At 48.3% G+C, this 15,396-nt stretch overlaps 1 protein-coding gene across 1 annotated transcript; it reads left to right on the top strand.

Annotated features, from left to right (window-relative positions):
• The first annotated feature begins 548 nt into the window (after positions 1 to 548).
• Positions 549 to 5,821, top strand: FADD (Fas associated via death domain). Its single transcript, XM_066583535.1, has 2 exons — positions 549 to 1,070; positions 3,479 to 5,821. Exons 1-2 carry the CDS (start codon positions 779 to 781, stop codon positions 3,760 to 3,762), a joined length of 576 nt encoding a protein of 191 aa, XP_066439632.1. The 5' UTR covers positions 549 to 778; the 3' UTR covers positions 3,763 to 5,821.
• The last annotated feature ends 9,575 nt before the right edge of the window (positions 5,822 to 15,396 follow it).

Here is a 15,396-nt window from a genome sequence, read left to right as displayed (position 1 = left end):
GCCAGACCCCGTTGTCGGCTCTACACCTGGTGACATCCTCCCACCAGACCCAGTTGTCAGCTCTACACCTGGTGACATCCCCCCGCCAGCCTCCGTTGTCGGCTTTACACCTGGTGACATCCTCCCACCAGACCCAGTTGTCAGCTCTACACCTGGTGACATCCCCCCACCAGACCCCGCTGTCAGCTCTATACCTGGTGACATCCCCCCACCAGACCCCGCTGTCAGCTCTACACCTGGTGACATCCCCCCACCAGACCCCGTTGTCAGCTCTACACCTGGTGACATCCCCCCACCAGACCCTGTTGTCAGCTCTACACCTGGTAGCATCTGATGGTTTCTATACTGGGATCTCCTGTGTGATCCTCTCCTTTATACCTCATGCTCACACATTACATGACAAAACAGGATTGGTCGGGTCCCAATACTTTTGTCAACGTAGTGTAGATCTCAGCTGCATGCTTTCAGCAGGCGAGGAGGAGTTCTACTGCCGGGACTGGGAGGGGAACTGCAGTGACGGGACATGCTCAGACGTAACTTCTCACTAACTTCCTGCTCTGCAGAACTTCAAGAGTCAACTTTACTAACCAGGAAATCAGGCGTTTGTGTATCTCCGGGTGGTGTAGCCTAGTTACATTGTATTTCTTTATGGCTCTGTGTTAATATACTGAGGTTATTACACTGCTATACTGGAATATATAGGAAGCAGCGAGCATTTTTTTAAAAAGTGAAAGTAAAAAAACATCCTGAGAAGTTCATAAAAGTGACACAGGCCGATATGGAGAAAGTGGATAAACTCAACGCCATGTTGCTACAAATATCTGGAAAGCTGGATAATAAGGAACTGGAAGATCTGAAGTTTCTCTGCCAGAACAAAATAGTGAAAAAGAAAATGGAGTTGATCAGCAGCCCCATCCATCTGTTCAGGCAACTGAAGGAGCTGCTGGAAATCTCCGAAGAGGATCTCAGCTTTCTGGTTGAGTTGTTGGACACAATTAATCGACACGATCTCGCACAAGAAGTGGAAAAGTTCCGAGGACCACAATCCCGGGTTCAGACGAGAGAAAGAGGTAAATGTCCATCTCCTACTAGAGGAACATGAACAGAGAAGGGATCCTATTTATATATGCGGCCTGTGGGGTATTGATGTAGCTTGAAACTCTAGAGTCACTGCATGCCATGTGCAATTAAAGGGATTTTCTAGTTTTAGGTAAATAAGGGGTTTTCTAGAACTAAAATGGATGACCTATCCTTAGGTCTGATCTGCTCTCAGACCATTATGACCAGTGAGTGTGACATCACAGACCCGAGAATCGGTCCCGGTGCTCACTATAGTGCCACTACACCCATCACTAATCTGATGTTAATACTTATCTGGAGTATAGGTCATCAACATCTTAGGGTCTTCTTAACCCCTTCCCTCCATATGACGTAAGGGTACGTCATCGCTGTAGAGTACTTCCTGCAACTGGACGTACCCTTACGTCATGTGGATAGTGTGGGATTAGAAGTGACCTCGCACTATCCAGCAGCGGCAGCCGGCTGTCACTGCTAGCCGACCTCCTGCTGCAACAGTAGGGGTGCATCAGAGATACACCCCCTGCTGTTAACCCCTTACCTGCCGCGATCTAGGTAGATCGCCGCATTGGGAAGGGTTCACAGGGGCTTTGCAGAGAGCCGACTGGGTGCCATGGCAACAGGATGACAGATACCAGCATCCTGTATTGCCATTGCCTATGATCGCTGTAATAAGCGATAAGGCATTGCAGGAGAGAAGTCCTGCAATGCCTTATCATAGCGATCAGCGCTAGTATGGTGCATGTCCCACAGAGGGACACAAATACTGTAAAAAAGAAAGATCAAAACAATGTACAAAAAAAAAAAAAATGTAAAAAAAAAAAAAAAACTTTGGGTGGGCTTCTTCTCATGTTAGCATTAAAAAAAAAAAAAACACATCATCGTGTCCGTAACAACATGTACAATAAGTTGAACATGCTTTTTATCCTGCACGACAAAAAGCGTTTAAAAAAAAAAACCGCTAGCAAACTGAGGCAAAATGCAAGTTTTTAGCATTTTGCCTTCCACAAAATGCAATAAAAGTGATCAAAAAAGCCGTTTGTACCCCAAAATTGTACCAATAAAAACTACAGCTTGTCTTGCAAAAAATAAGCCCTCAGATAGCTCCGTAAAACAAAAAAGAAAAAAGTTATAGGACTTTGAATGCAGCGATGTAGAAAAAAAAAAAAAGACTTCCAAAGATAAAATAAGAATTAAAAGCGTAATCCTACCGGCCCACAGAAAATAATTTTGAGTCATTTATCTGCATAATTAACGCTTTAAAAAAAAAATCTATGGCAGAATTGATGAATTAATAAAAGTTTTACAATATAGTCTATGTATCCAAAAATGGCACCGATAAAAACTACAGTTCGCCGCGCAAAAAACAAGCCCTCATACGGCCGCATCGACGGAAAAATAAAAAAGTTGTGGCTTTTGAAAAATGGAGATTAAAATTCACTAAAAATCGTTGCGGCCTTAAACCCAAAATAGGCCATGTCCTTAAGGGGTTAAAGGGGATGCCTGTGGACCTCTTAATCTCTGGGATGACTGTCAGGCACCTATCGTTCCTGCATGGAAGCAGAGTATACCAGAGATCTCTTCCAGCCGCCCGCCTCCATTCAGAGTCAACAGGCAGCCATTCATAGATGAACAACTGCCTGTTTACAAGGACAGATTGTAAGTTTTTAACGGTTTGATAAAATGAAGGATGAACGATAAGCGAATGAATAATAAATGATAATTCAATCATTTTGCCATGTTTGTACTGAACCAACATGCACAACCCCTTTCAGAATGTGGGGCCTACAGCGATCAGCTGATCACCCCGTGTCCCGCTATTGGCAGATTGACAATCTTGCTGGTGGAAGTCGAGGCAAGCGAGACATTTCTTCTGGGGAAATGTAGAATTAGAGGACGGCCGTTCATATGATTGGCTTTCCTGTAATAAGAAGGATGGCACACGACTGGCAGAGAGCCTCTCTCCTGCTGGCCACATTGAAATGAATGGTGTGCCAACTGCTCGTTCTTAGCCAGCATCCCATTCACCATGATGTCACAGTGTTTGTGGGTGGGGGGCGATCAACAGGCAGTGGGAGACACAGAACCCCTGTTCTCGGGAGCGGCGGGGGTCTCAGGGGTGAGGCACCCACCTAGCAGCAAGTTGACCCCTATCCAGTGGATACCCTGTGGATAGGGGATAACTTGTGATTCTGGGACAACCCCTTTGATCACAGCTATGGGGAAACTGCCAACACCTTCATGGTGGGCAGTCCTCCAGATGCAGGGCAGCCAGTAAGGAAAATCCCCAGTGTGGAATGCCCCTCTATAACCATATAACCCATCGTATTATGTAACTTTCTACCAGTCTTTCCATCTCTCCATAACCATTAATGGTTTGGTTATTTCCAATGTTGCGCAGATCAGCTTGACCAGGCCTTCGACATCATATGTGAGAACGTCGGGAGGGACTGGAAGAAACTGATCCGGATCCTCGGGATCGCAGATGCAACGATGGATCAAGTTATTTATGAAAACCCAAACAACATGCAGGAACAGCTGCGGCAATGCTTGAATAAGTGGAGGGAAAAGAAGAAGGAGGGCGCCACCGTGTCAGCCCTGGTACAAGGCCTAGAGAACTGCCGAATGCGGCTGGTATCAGAGAGACTAGCGGACTCCATTAACCTCAGTCACGGGACATCTTAAGAATAACGACAACTTCCAAATTCTGACATGTTTGCTTATAAGGACAGCATAGTGGCTCAGTGATTAGTGTTATTTCCTTGCAGCGCTGGGGTCCAGGGTTCAAATCCAGTCAAGAGCAACATCTACATGGAGTTTATATGTTTGCACTGTATTTGTGTGTGTTGCTTCCTACATACTTAGGGCCGTTCTCACACTCAATACTTTTTAACCACAATTAGCGCGGCGTTCTGAGCGCTGTGCTGACCGCGGTACATCGCCACCATTAATTTCACTTGGGCCTCGCAGACCAGTGCTCGATCGCAGGGTTTCTTTTTTTATGCGTTTTTTTTTTTGTTACACACCCCATTGCCCATCATAATGATGGGGTGCGTTAAAAAGCGCTGTCAAACGCTATACCATGCGTTCCAGAATGTCGTGGTAAAATGCCACGGTTTCGAGCGGCGTTTAACTGAATGCACGTGTAAGAGTGGCTGAGGGGGGGGGGGGTTCACACGTTGCAAAAATGCTGCTGTTTTGCAGGAAAACCGCAGCAGAAACATTTACTATTAAAGTGGATGGGATTAAAGTTACGTTCACAGGTAGAGAGAAAAAACGCGGCGGATTTTCTGGTGTAAGGGCTCCCACACCCTTCGCCGCAGCGAAAAACCACAAGATTTCCGCCGAGAGAAGCGCTGCTTCAAAACCCGCGGCACCTAGTCGCGGGCTTTGAAGCGGCCTGGCTGCTTGCTCTTCCGCTGCGGCCGGCGCTCCCATAGAGGAGAGCACGCCCGCAGCGGAAGAAAAAATATGAACATGCTGTGGCCGGCAAATCCGTGCCGCAGCGTCGGCTTTTGCCAGCTTTGCCGTGGCGGATTCGCCGCCCTGTGTGTACGAGAAATCTCGTCCATATGGCTGGCTAATCCCAGGATTAGCGGCCGCAGGCAGATTTGCCACGGCAAAATTCCAGATGGAATTTCCGTGGCAAATCCGCCCCGTGTGAACCCAACCTTAGGCTGCCGTCACCACTGGCGTGATAATCCTGCAAGATTTGCAAATTGCTAGACGCAAAAATCTTGCACAATTATGCCATTCATTCTTTTGAATGGGTTCATTCACATGAGTGATGTTTTCTTGCATGGCACTGCGACACGATGCTATGCGGGAAACACACAGTGGTCCTATCTTTCTGCGAGGTCGCCCATTGTTAGCAATGCGCCCAATAGCAGCAGCATAGGCAGTAGGAGAGCTCCGCGAACCTCTGCTGCAGCCGTGGCGGGGATTCCCTTCATCCCCGCGGTGATGAAAGACTATTTTCACATGAAAACGCCTTGCATCTACAGGTTTTTACATGGTGGAAAGTGCGATACCAATACTGCACTCGCCGGTGTGAAGGAGCCCCAACTCTAACCCGCGGTTTTGTTGCATTTCTGCAACGTGCGAGCACACCCTGAGGTTGGTCCCACATGACTGGATTTGAATTGCGGATTCCGTGATTGTCATTTGCACGGACGATACGCAGTAAAATACGGGCATTGAAAGGCATTGACTTTTGCCGGTTCGCTTAGACGTGCGGGTAGCAATTGCGATTTCCGCGAGTGGACAAAACAAAACGCAGCATGCTCTATTTTAGCACAGATTACGCAGGTATGGGCTCCATTGATCTGCATGCATATGTAATTAACATTGCGTATGGGCACAAATTTGCTCCCAACTTGCTAGGAGGCTAAGTACAAAAGCCGTAATTTTAGGGCTTTCTGGTCTACTAGTAATGAGAGCGAGAGATGTCAATCCCTGCTTGTGAGCTTTCTTCCACACGGACGATACACTGTCTATATGCACACATCCATTTGTAAAACTGCACGTGTACGCAACAATTCGCAATTCGTTTCCGCGATCACTCGCAGGTCTCCCACTACATATATCCGCAAGCAGAATCCGACCCATTCATGTGAGCCCGGCCTAAAGGTGATTCTAGAATGCCCTTATGGGGACAATGCCCAAATCAAGTAAGGACGCCCTGTATACAGCACTGCAGAATATGTACTCTATGAGATGAATAAATGAATAGTCATGGAACACATTACATCATTATTCTATTTTTCCACTAGGGGGAGCTCAAAGCATTAAGATTTGTGGAGCTCCCATTGAGATTAATACTACGGTATCTGCAATGCATGGTTAGACACAAAGATTATCAAAAGAGGTCTTTTGAGCGATAATCGTTGTGTGCATTTAGAGGGCAAGGTGATCGCTGAAACGGCAGTTTGATTGATAGTTTTGAGTGATCTCTTTGCACTCTGAGTGGGGTATGCAGAAGACAACTGGGACCGCTTGTCTTCTGCATCAGCTGTTCTCTGCTCGGAGCGCTCCAAGCAAGGTATGCAGAACAGAGCTGGAATGCTGTGCTCTTCATACCCCGGCTGTTCACGGAGCAGGATAACAGCTGAAACAATAGTATCATCTGCATCCCACTGTGAACGCCTCATAAAGCTGATCGGTCTCTTTCAGCATGCTGAAAGAGAACGATCAGCGACTCGTTAACGAGAACTGCTTGATGTCAGTGCAGTTAGACTCAACGATTCTCGCTCAAAAAACAGGCTTCAAGCGATTTTTGAGTGAGAATCGCTATCATAAGTCAACTTACCTAGGGAGCCTCCCCTGTCACGGGTCCTCGTGACTGCGTTAAAGTCACCCCCAAAGATCACCTGCCGACTGGTAAAAAGGTATGGCTTGATCCTCATAAAGAGATCCTTGCGGTCCCGCTTGGTTTGGGGACCGTAGATGTTGATTAGCAGAAGCTCTTGTCCCTTCATGAGAACATCCAGGATCAGGCACCTCCCTATTTCTAACTCAATAACCCGTCAGCATTCAACCGCTGCGGTAAAAAGTACCGCCACTCCGCTATACGGCTCGGCCGCAAGAGACCAGTAAGATGGACCAGACCTCCATTCCCTCCTTGCCTTATGCACAGCTGCCAAATTTGGCAGCCTGGTCTCTTGCAAAAACAAAATGTCAGCTTCAACGTGGCCGAGAAAATCAAAGGCCTCAAATCTAGCCATATCAGACTTAATGCTGGCAACATTAATGGATGCCAGCGTCAACGGAGCGGGTGCCACCATTACTGGTGATGGAGTTAGATGGTTTTCTTCTTCCCACCCCCCTTCTCATCAGGGTCTGAGGATGACCCCTTGTCACATTTCTTGGACACTGAAAGGTCCATGGCAAAGGGCTCCTCGACCTTGTCCTCCTTGCCACTGGGCTCTGGGCCAGCCCTCCCCCTGGAGGTCACCAAACCCCCACAAGAGGAAGGCTCAGCACCCCCTGTAGGCCTCATGCTTGCCCTAGACACCTCTCCCTCCGCCTCCTCCGAAGAGAAGGAGAGAGCTTGGTACCTGTTGGAGAGTCCAACAAGAGGAGAGTTTGGATTGCCTTCCTGCACCTGGCCCGTTGCAGGGGAAGATTTCCCTTCCCTTTTTTTCCCCTTTCTTGGCGCCCTGCTTGCGCTTTTTTTTTTTTTTGCCACTCATCCTTGCCCTCACCCACACTTTCATAGTGGGAAGAATCTGAATAAGTGGCATCCGCTTCCCTTCGGATCCTCCTGACCTCCTCATCCAGCTCCCTGTCCCCTGGAGCCTCAGCCACATGATTTGCGTCCGGAGCAGGGGCCAGCATTGACCCACCTGCCACCTGAGCTTCCACCAGCTCCCTGCCCCTTCCGCGCTTCTCTTGACGCCTCAGCTTGGCAGAAGCAACCTCACTACTCTCCTCCGCTGGGGCCATGACTGTATTGGCAAAAGAGCGCGGACAGCGACTGAATGGGTGACCGAGGTCACCACACAGGTGACACCTAATCTCTGTACAAGATGCAGCAAGATGACCTACCTCGCCACACAGAGCGCACTTGATGACATTACAGGCCGCACTTAAATGTGTGGGGTCGCCGCACTTGTGAGAGAGCTTCAGCTGCCCCTGGTAGAAGGCCAAGATACGATCCCTGCCAAGGAAGGCCGCAGATGGTATGTGAGCCACCGAATTCCCTTAACTCTGTAGTTTCACCATAAACGTCCAGGCTCCGGACCAGATGCCGTGTTCGTCCCGGTTCTTATTGGGTATATATCCACCACCTCTCCGTACCGACTTAGCCAAGTCATGATATCATAACAAGAGAGGGACTCGTTACGAGTCAAAACGGTCACTCTCTTGACTCCAGTCTGGCGGGTTACGACTTATGCAGCAAAACCACGCCAGCCGGGCTCGTCCTTCATCAACTCATAGTTCCCTCAAAAGAACTCAAGGCCCCTGGGCGAACAAAGCTGATGTCGAACCTGGACATGCCGTAAGGATGGATCAGGGCATAGATGTCATTTTCCCTGAAACCCATCTTCAGCAGAAGCTCCACCACCTTACCCCTGGCTGGGCAAGCATCATCGCCTCTCCACTGAAGACGAGCCACATTCCTACGGCCAATGTCCTGCCCGGTTGTCGGCAGGGACCAGACGGTCTCCCCCCTTTTGTTCTCGGAAGGCATCAAGACCATGTCTCTCCACCCAGAGAGACAAATCCACAACTTTGCCCCCTACATTCATTGAGCTCTCCCCTCTCCCCAAGGCCTCCAGGAGGCGCTGCTGCAAAACGCTGTCCCCAGAGCCCAAAGACAAGGAGGATGCATCCCCCCTTCCTCCAGTGACGAGGGGTGGAGGGGTGACTGCATCCTGGCCCATCCCCTGACTACTACTAGAAGCCCCACCCTTCTATATAGCTAATGGCATGCCTCCCATGGGATTGGGGGCATCCGGAGCTCCCGGAGCCTCCATGGGAGCAGGGGCAGCGGTAGCACTAACAGTTGTCTCATTCACATCATTCATACATTTCTTCCCTTTTGCTGGACCAGGACCTACTTCACCTTTGTTCTTAATGTTACACTTTCCAGATGGCATGCCCAGGGAGACTGCGATATTTCTGAAGCTGCCTACCGACCTCCTTAGGCTGGATTCACACAAACGTATATCGGCTCGTTTTTTTTACACCCAGCCGATATACGTCGTCTCTCTCTGCAGGGGGGGGGGGGGGAGGAGGCTGGAAGAGCCAGGAGCAGGAACTGAGCTCCCGCCCCCTCTCCGCCCCCTCTGCACTATTTGCAAGGAAAGGAGGCGGGACGGGGGCGGGGCTAAGTTCCAAGAGTTACACGAGTTCCAAGAGCTCTACAACACACAACCTACTCCAGAGCTGCACTCACTATTCTGCTGGTGGAGTCACTGTGTACATATATTTCTAAGATGGAGTTACATCCTATTATACACGAACACTGCAGAGGAAAAGTTTAGCTGGTTGCAACATTTGCGAAAAATGGAACCCAGGTCTGTTGACTGCAGGCCTTGCATTCTAGGAGGCGTTGTACATCTTGGCAAAACTCCTTTAACCCTTTCCAATCCCTTTTTGAAATGAGGGTATCTAGGGGGATTATTGTTTCCGCGGCGCCATCTGTTGGCTAAAGTACATCATGAGACAAGTCCAGGCACCGCGGGCAGCGGAGTGGATTGCAGAATACAGTGAATATACCCTGTTTGACGTCTACCGACTTTAGAGCTGTTCAGGCTTCAGTGATTATGTCGGAAGCCATCCAACAATGGATAGGAAAGGGTTAAAGGTGCTGTCTCACAAAAATGTCACCTCTTATCCAGAGGATATGGGATAACTTACTGTTTGGTGGAGTTTGACCGCTGGCACTTTGACCCCTTGCAAGAACAGAGTTCCAGCGCGTGCCACAATGAAGGCAGCGTCATCCACACGTGATTTTTGGGGGATTTTAAACTCTATTTTTCAAAAGCCATAACGTTTTTTTTCCCATTGACATGGCGGTATGAGGGCTTGTACTTTGCGTGATGAGTTGTAGTTTTTATTGTTACAATTTTGGGGTACATATGGCTTTTTTGATAACTTTTATAGCATTTTTAGCAGTTGAAATTAGCAATATTTAAAAAAAAATGTAACTTCTTTCTAAAAATTTTTATAACATTTGCCATTCAGATAAAAACTGTGTTTAATTTACTTTACGGGTTGTTACGGATACGACTATACCAAACACATGAGATTTTTAATATTTAAAAAAAATATTAAACAAAGTGGTGAAAGTGCGTAAAAAGTTTTTTTTTTTATAACCATTCCTAATTATTTTTTTCTTGAACCTGTGATGCTATGATTGCTCTGATAATACATTGCGTATGGGTGCGAATTTGCTCCCAACTTGCTAGGAGGCTAAGTACAAAAGCCGTAATTTTAGGGCTTTCTGGTCTACTAGTAATGAGAGCGAGAGATGTCAATCCCTGCTTGCGAGCTTTCTTCCACACGGACGATACACTGTCTATATGCACACATCCATTTGTAAAACTGCACGTGTACGCAACAATTCGCAATTCGTTTCCGCGATCACTCGCAGGTCTCCCACTACATATATCCGCAAGCAGAATCCGACCCATTCATGTGAGCCCGGCCTAAAGGTGATTCTAGAATGCCCTTATGGGGACAATGCCCAAATCAAGTAAGGACGCCCTGTATACAGCACTGCAGAATATGTACTCTATGAGATGAATAAATGAATAGTCATGGAACACATTACATCATTATTCTATTTTTCCACTAGGGGGAGCTCAAAGCATTAAGATTTGTGGAGCTCCCATTGAGATTAATACTACGGTATCTGCAATGCATGGTTAGACACAAAGATTATCAAAAGAGGTCTTTTGAGCGATAATCGTTGTGTGCATTTAGAGGGCAAGGTGATCGCTGAAACGGCAGTTTGATTGATAGTTTTGAGTGATCTCTTTGCACTCTGAGTGGGGTATGCAGAAGACAACTGGGACCGCTTGTCTTCTGCATCAGCTGTTCTCTGCTCGGAGCGCTCCAAGCAAGGTATGCAGAACAGAGCTGGAATGCTGTGCTCTTCATACCCCGGCTGTTCACGGAGCAGGATAACAGCTGAAACAATAGTATCATCTGCATCCCACTGTGAACGCCTCATAAAGCTGATCGGTCTCTTTCAGCATGCTGAAAGAGAACGATCAGCGACTCGTTAACGAGAACTGCTTGATGTCAGTGCAGTTAGACTCAACGATTCTCGCTCAAAAAACAGGCTTCAAGCGATTTTTGAGTGAGAATCGCTATCATAAGTCAACTTACCTAGGGAGCCTCCCCTGTCACGGGTCCTCGTGACTGCGTTAAAGTCACCCCCAAAGATCACCTGCCGACTGGTAAAAAGGTATGGCTTGATCCTCATAAAGAGATCCTTGCGGTCCCGCTTGGTTTGGGGACCGTAGATGTTGATTAGCAGAAGCTCTTGTCCCTTCATGAGAACATCCAGGATCAGGCACCTCCCTATTTCTAACTCAATAACCCGTCAGCATTCAACCGCTGCGGTAAAAAGTACCGCCACTCCGCTATACGGCTCGGCCGCAAGAGACCAGTAAGATGGACCAGACCTCCATTCCCTCCTTGCCTTATGCACAGCTGCCAAATTTGGCAGCCTGGTCTCTTGCAAAAACAAAATGTCAGCTTCAACGTGGCCGAGAAAATCAAAGGCCTCAAATCTAGCCATATCAGACTTAATGCTGGCAACATTAATGGATGCCAGCGTCAACGGAGCGGGTGCCACCATTACTGGTGATGGAGTTAGATGGTTTTCTTCTTCCCACCCCCCTTCTCATCAGGGTCTGAGGATGACCCCTTGTCACATTTCTTGGACACTGAAAGGTCCATGGCAAAGGGCTCCTCGACCTTGTCCTCCTTGCCACTGGGCTCTGGGCCAGCCCTCCCCCTGGAGGTCACCAAACCCCCACAAGAGGAAGGCTCAGCACCCCCTGTAGGCCTCATGCTTGCCCTAGACACCTCTCCCTCCGCCTCCTCCGAAGAGAAGGAGAGAGCTTGGTACCTGTTGGAGAGTCCAACAAGAGGAGAGTTTGGATTGCCTTCCTGCACCTGGCCCGTTGCAGGGGAAGATTTCCCTTCCCTTTTTTTCCCCTTTCTTGGCGCCCTGCTTGCGCTTTTTTTTTTTTTTGCCACTCATCCTTGCCCTCACCCACACTTTCATAGTGGGAAGAATCTGAATAAGTGGCATCCGCTTCCCTTCGGATCCTCCTGACCTCCTCATCCAGCTCCCTGTCCCCTGGAGCCTCAGCCACATGATTTGCGTCCGGAGCAGGGGCCAGCATTGACCCACCTGCCACCTGAGCTTCCACCAGCTCCCTGCCCCTTCCGCGCTTCTCTTGACGCCTCAGCTTGGCAGAAGCAACCTCACTACTCTCCTCCGCTGGGGCCATGACTGTATTGGCAAAAGAGCGCGGACAGCGACTGAATGGGTGACCGAGGTCACCACACAGGTGACACCTAATCTCTGTACAAGATGCAGCAAGATGACCTACCTCGCCACACAGAGCGCACTTGATGACATTACAGGCCGCACTTAAATGTGTGGGGTCGCCGCACTTGTGAGAGAGCTTCAGCTGCCCCTGGTAGAAGGCCAAGATACGATCCCTGCCAAGGAAGGCCGCAGATGGTATGTGAGCCACCGAATTCCCTTAACTCTGTAGTTTCACCATAAACGTCCAGGCTCCGGACCAGATGCCGTGTTCGTCCCGGTTCTTATTGGGTATATATCCACCACCTCTCCGTACCGACTTAGCCAAGTCATGATATCATAACAAGAGAGGGACTCGTTACGAGTCAAAACGGTCACTCTCTTGACTCCAGTCTGGCGGGTTACGACTTATGCAGCAAAACCACGCCAGCCGGGCTCGTCCTTCATCAACTCATAGTTCCCTCAAAAGAACTCAAGGCCCCTGGGCGAACAAAGCTGATGTCGAACCTGGACATGCCGTAAGGATGGATCAGGGCATAGATGTCATTTTCCCTGAAACCCATCTTCAGCAGAAGCTCCACCACCTTACCCCTGGCTGGGCAAGCATCATCGCCTCTCCACTGAAGACGAGCCACATTCCTACGGCCAATGTCCTGCCCGGTTGTCGGCAGGGACCAGACGGTCTCCCCCCTTTTGTTCTCGGAAGGCATCAAGACCATGTCTCTCCACCCAGAGAGACAAATCCACAACTTTGCCCCCTACATTCATTGAGCTCTCCCCTCTCCCCAAGGCCTCCAGGAGGCGCTGCTGCAAAACGCTGTCCCCAGAGCCCAAAGACAAGGAGGATGCATCCCCCCTTCCTCCAGTGACGAGGGGTGGAGGGGTGACTGCATCCTGGCCCATCCCCTGACTACTACTAGAAGCCCCACCCTTCTATATAGCTAATGGCATGCCTCCCATGGGATTGGGGGCATCCGGAGCTCCCGGAGCCTCCATGGGAGCAGGGGCAGCGGTAGCACTAACAGTTGTCTCATTCACATCATTCATACATTTCTTCCCTTTTGCTGGACCAGGACCTACTTCACCTTTGTTCTTAATGTTACACTTTCCAGATGGCATGCCCAGGGAGACTGCGATATTTCTGAAGCTGCCTACCGACCTCCTTAGGCTGGATTCACACAAACGTATATCGGCTCGTTTTTTTTACGCCCAGCCGATATACGTCGTCTCTCTCTGCAGGGGGGGGGGGGGAGGAGGCTGGAAGAGCCAGGAGCAGGAACTGAGCTCCCGCCCCCTCTCCGCCCCCTCTGCACTATTTGCAAGGAAAGGAGGCGGGACGGGGGCGGGGCTAAGTTCCAAGAGTTACACGAGTTCCAAGAGCTCTACAACACACAACCTACTCCAGAGCTGCACTCACTATTCTGCTGGTGGAGTCACTGTGTACATATATTTCTAAGATGGAGTTACATCCTATTATACACGAACACTGCAGAGGAAAAGTTTAGCTGGTTGCAACATTTGCGAAAAATGGAACCCAGGTCTGTTGACTGCAGGCCTTGCATTCTAGGAGGCGTTGTACATCTTGGCAAAACTCCTTTAACCCTTTCCAATCCCTTTTTGAAATGAGGGTATCTAGGGGGATTATTGTTTCCGCGGCGCCATCTGTTGGCTAAAGTACATCATGAGACAAGTCCAGGCACCGCGGGCAGCGGAGTGGATTGCAGAATACAGTGAATATACCCTGTTTGACGTCTACCGACTTTAGAGCTGTTCAGGCTTCAGTGATTATGTCGGAAGCCATCCAACAATGGATAGGAAAGGGTTAAAGGTGCTGTCTCACAAAAATGTCACCTCTTATCCAGAGGATATGGGATAACTTACTGTTTGGTGGAGTTTGACCGCTGGCACTTTGACCCCTTGCAAGAACAGAGTTCCAGCGCGTGCCACAATGAAGGCAGCGTCATCCACACGTGATTTTTGGGGGATTTTAAACTCTATTTTTCAAAAGCCATAACGTTTTTTTTCCCATTGACATGGCGGTATGAGGGCTTGTACTTTGCGTGATGAGTTGTAGTTTTTATTGTTACAATTTTGGGGTACATATGGCTTTTTTGATAACTTTTATAGCATTTTTAGCAGTTGAAATTAGCAATATTTAAAAAAAAATGTAACTTCTTTCTAAAAATTTTTATAACATTTGCCATTCAGATAAAAACTGTGTTTAATTTACTTTACGGGTTGTTACGGATACGACTATACCAAACACATGAGATTTTTAATATTTAAAAAAAATATTAAACAAAGTGGTGAAAGTGCGTAAAAAGTTTTTTTTTTTATAACCATTCCTAATTATTTTTTTCTTGAACCTGTGATGCTATGATTGCTCTGATAATACATTGCGTATGGGTGCGAATTTGCTCCCAACTTGCTAGGAGGCTAAGTACAAAAGCCGTAATTTTAGGGCTTTCTGGTCTACTAGTAATGAGAGCGAGAGATGTCAATCCCTGCTTGCGAGCTTTCTTCCACACGGACGATACACTGTCTATATGCACACATCCATTTGTAAAACTGCACGTGTACGCAACAATTCGCAATTCGTTTCCGCGATCACTCGCAGGTCTCCCACTACATATATCCGCAAGCAGAATCCGACCCATTCATGTGAGCCCGGCCTAAAGGTGATTCTAGAATGCCCTTATGGGGACAATGCCCAAATCAAGTAAGGACGCCCTGTATACAGCACTGCAGAATATGTACTCTATGAGATGAATAAATGAATAGTCATGGAACACATTACATCATTATTCTATTTTTCCACTAGGGGGAGCTCAAAGCATTAAGATTTGTGGAGCTCCCATTGAGATTAATACTACGGTATCTGCAATGCATGGTTAGACACAAAGATTATCAAAAGAGGTCTTTTGAGCGATAATCGTTGTGTGCATTTAGAGGGCAAGGTGATCGCTGAAACGGCAGTTTGATTGATAGTTTTGAGTGATCTCTTTGCACTCTGAGTGGGGTATGCAGAAGACAACTGGGACCGCTTGTCTTCTGCATCAGCTGTTCTCTGCTCGGAGCGCTCCAAGCAAGGTATGCAGAACAGAGCTGGACCGCTGTGCTCTTCATACCCCGGCTGTTCACGGAGCAGGATAACAGCTGAAACAATAGTATCATCTGCATCCCACTGTGAACGCCTCATAAAGCTGATCGGTCTCTTTCAGCATGCTGAAAGAGAACGATCAGCGACTCGTTAACGAGAACTGCTTGATGTCAGTGCAGTTAGACTCAACGATTCTCGCTCAAAA

This window comes from Eleutherodactylus coqui, chromosome 11, assembly GCF_035609145.1.
Source record: "Eleutherodactylus coqui strain aEleCoq1 chromosome 11, aEleCoq1.hap1, whole genome shotgun sequence".
In the NCBI taxonomy this organism is placed as follows: Eukaryota; Metazoa; Chordata; class Amphibia; order Anura; family Eleutherodactylidae; genus Eleutherodactylus; species Eleutherodactylus coqui.
Note: the sequence above shows the minus strand (reverse complement) of the source record. Positions and strands in the feature narration are given on the sequence as shown.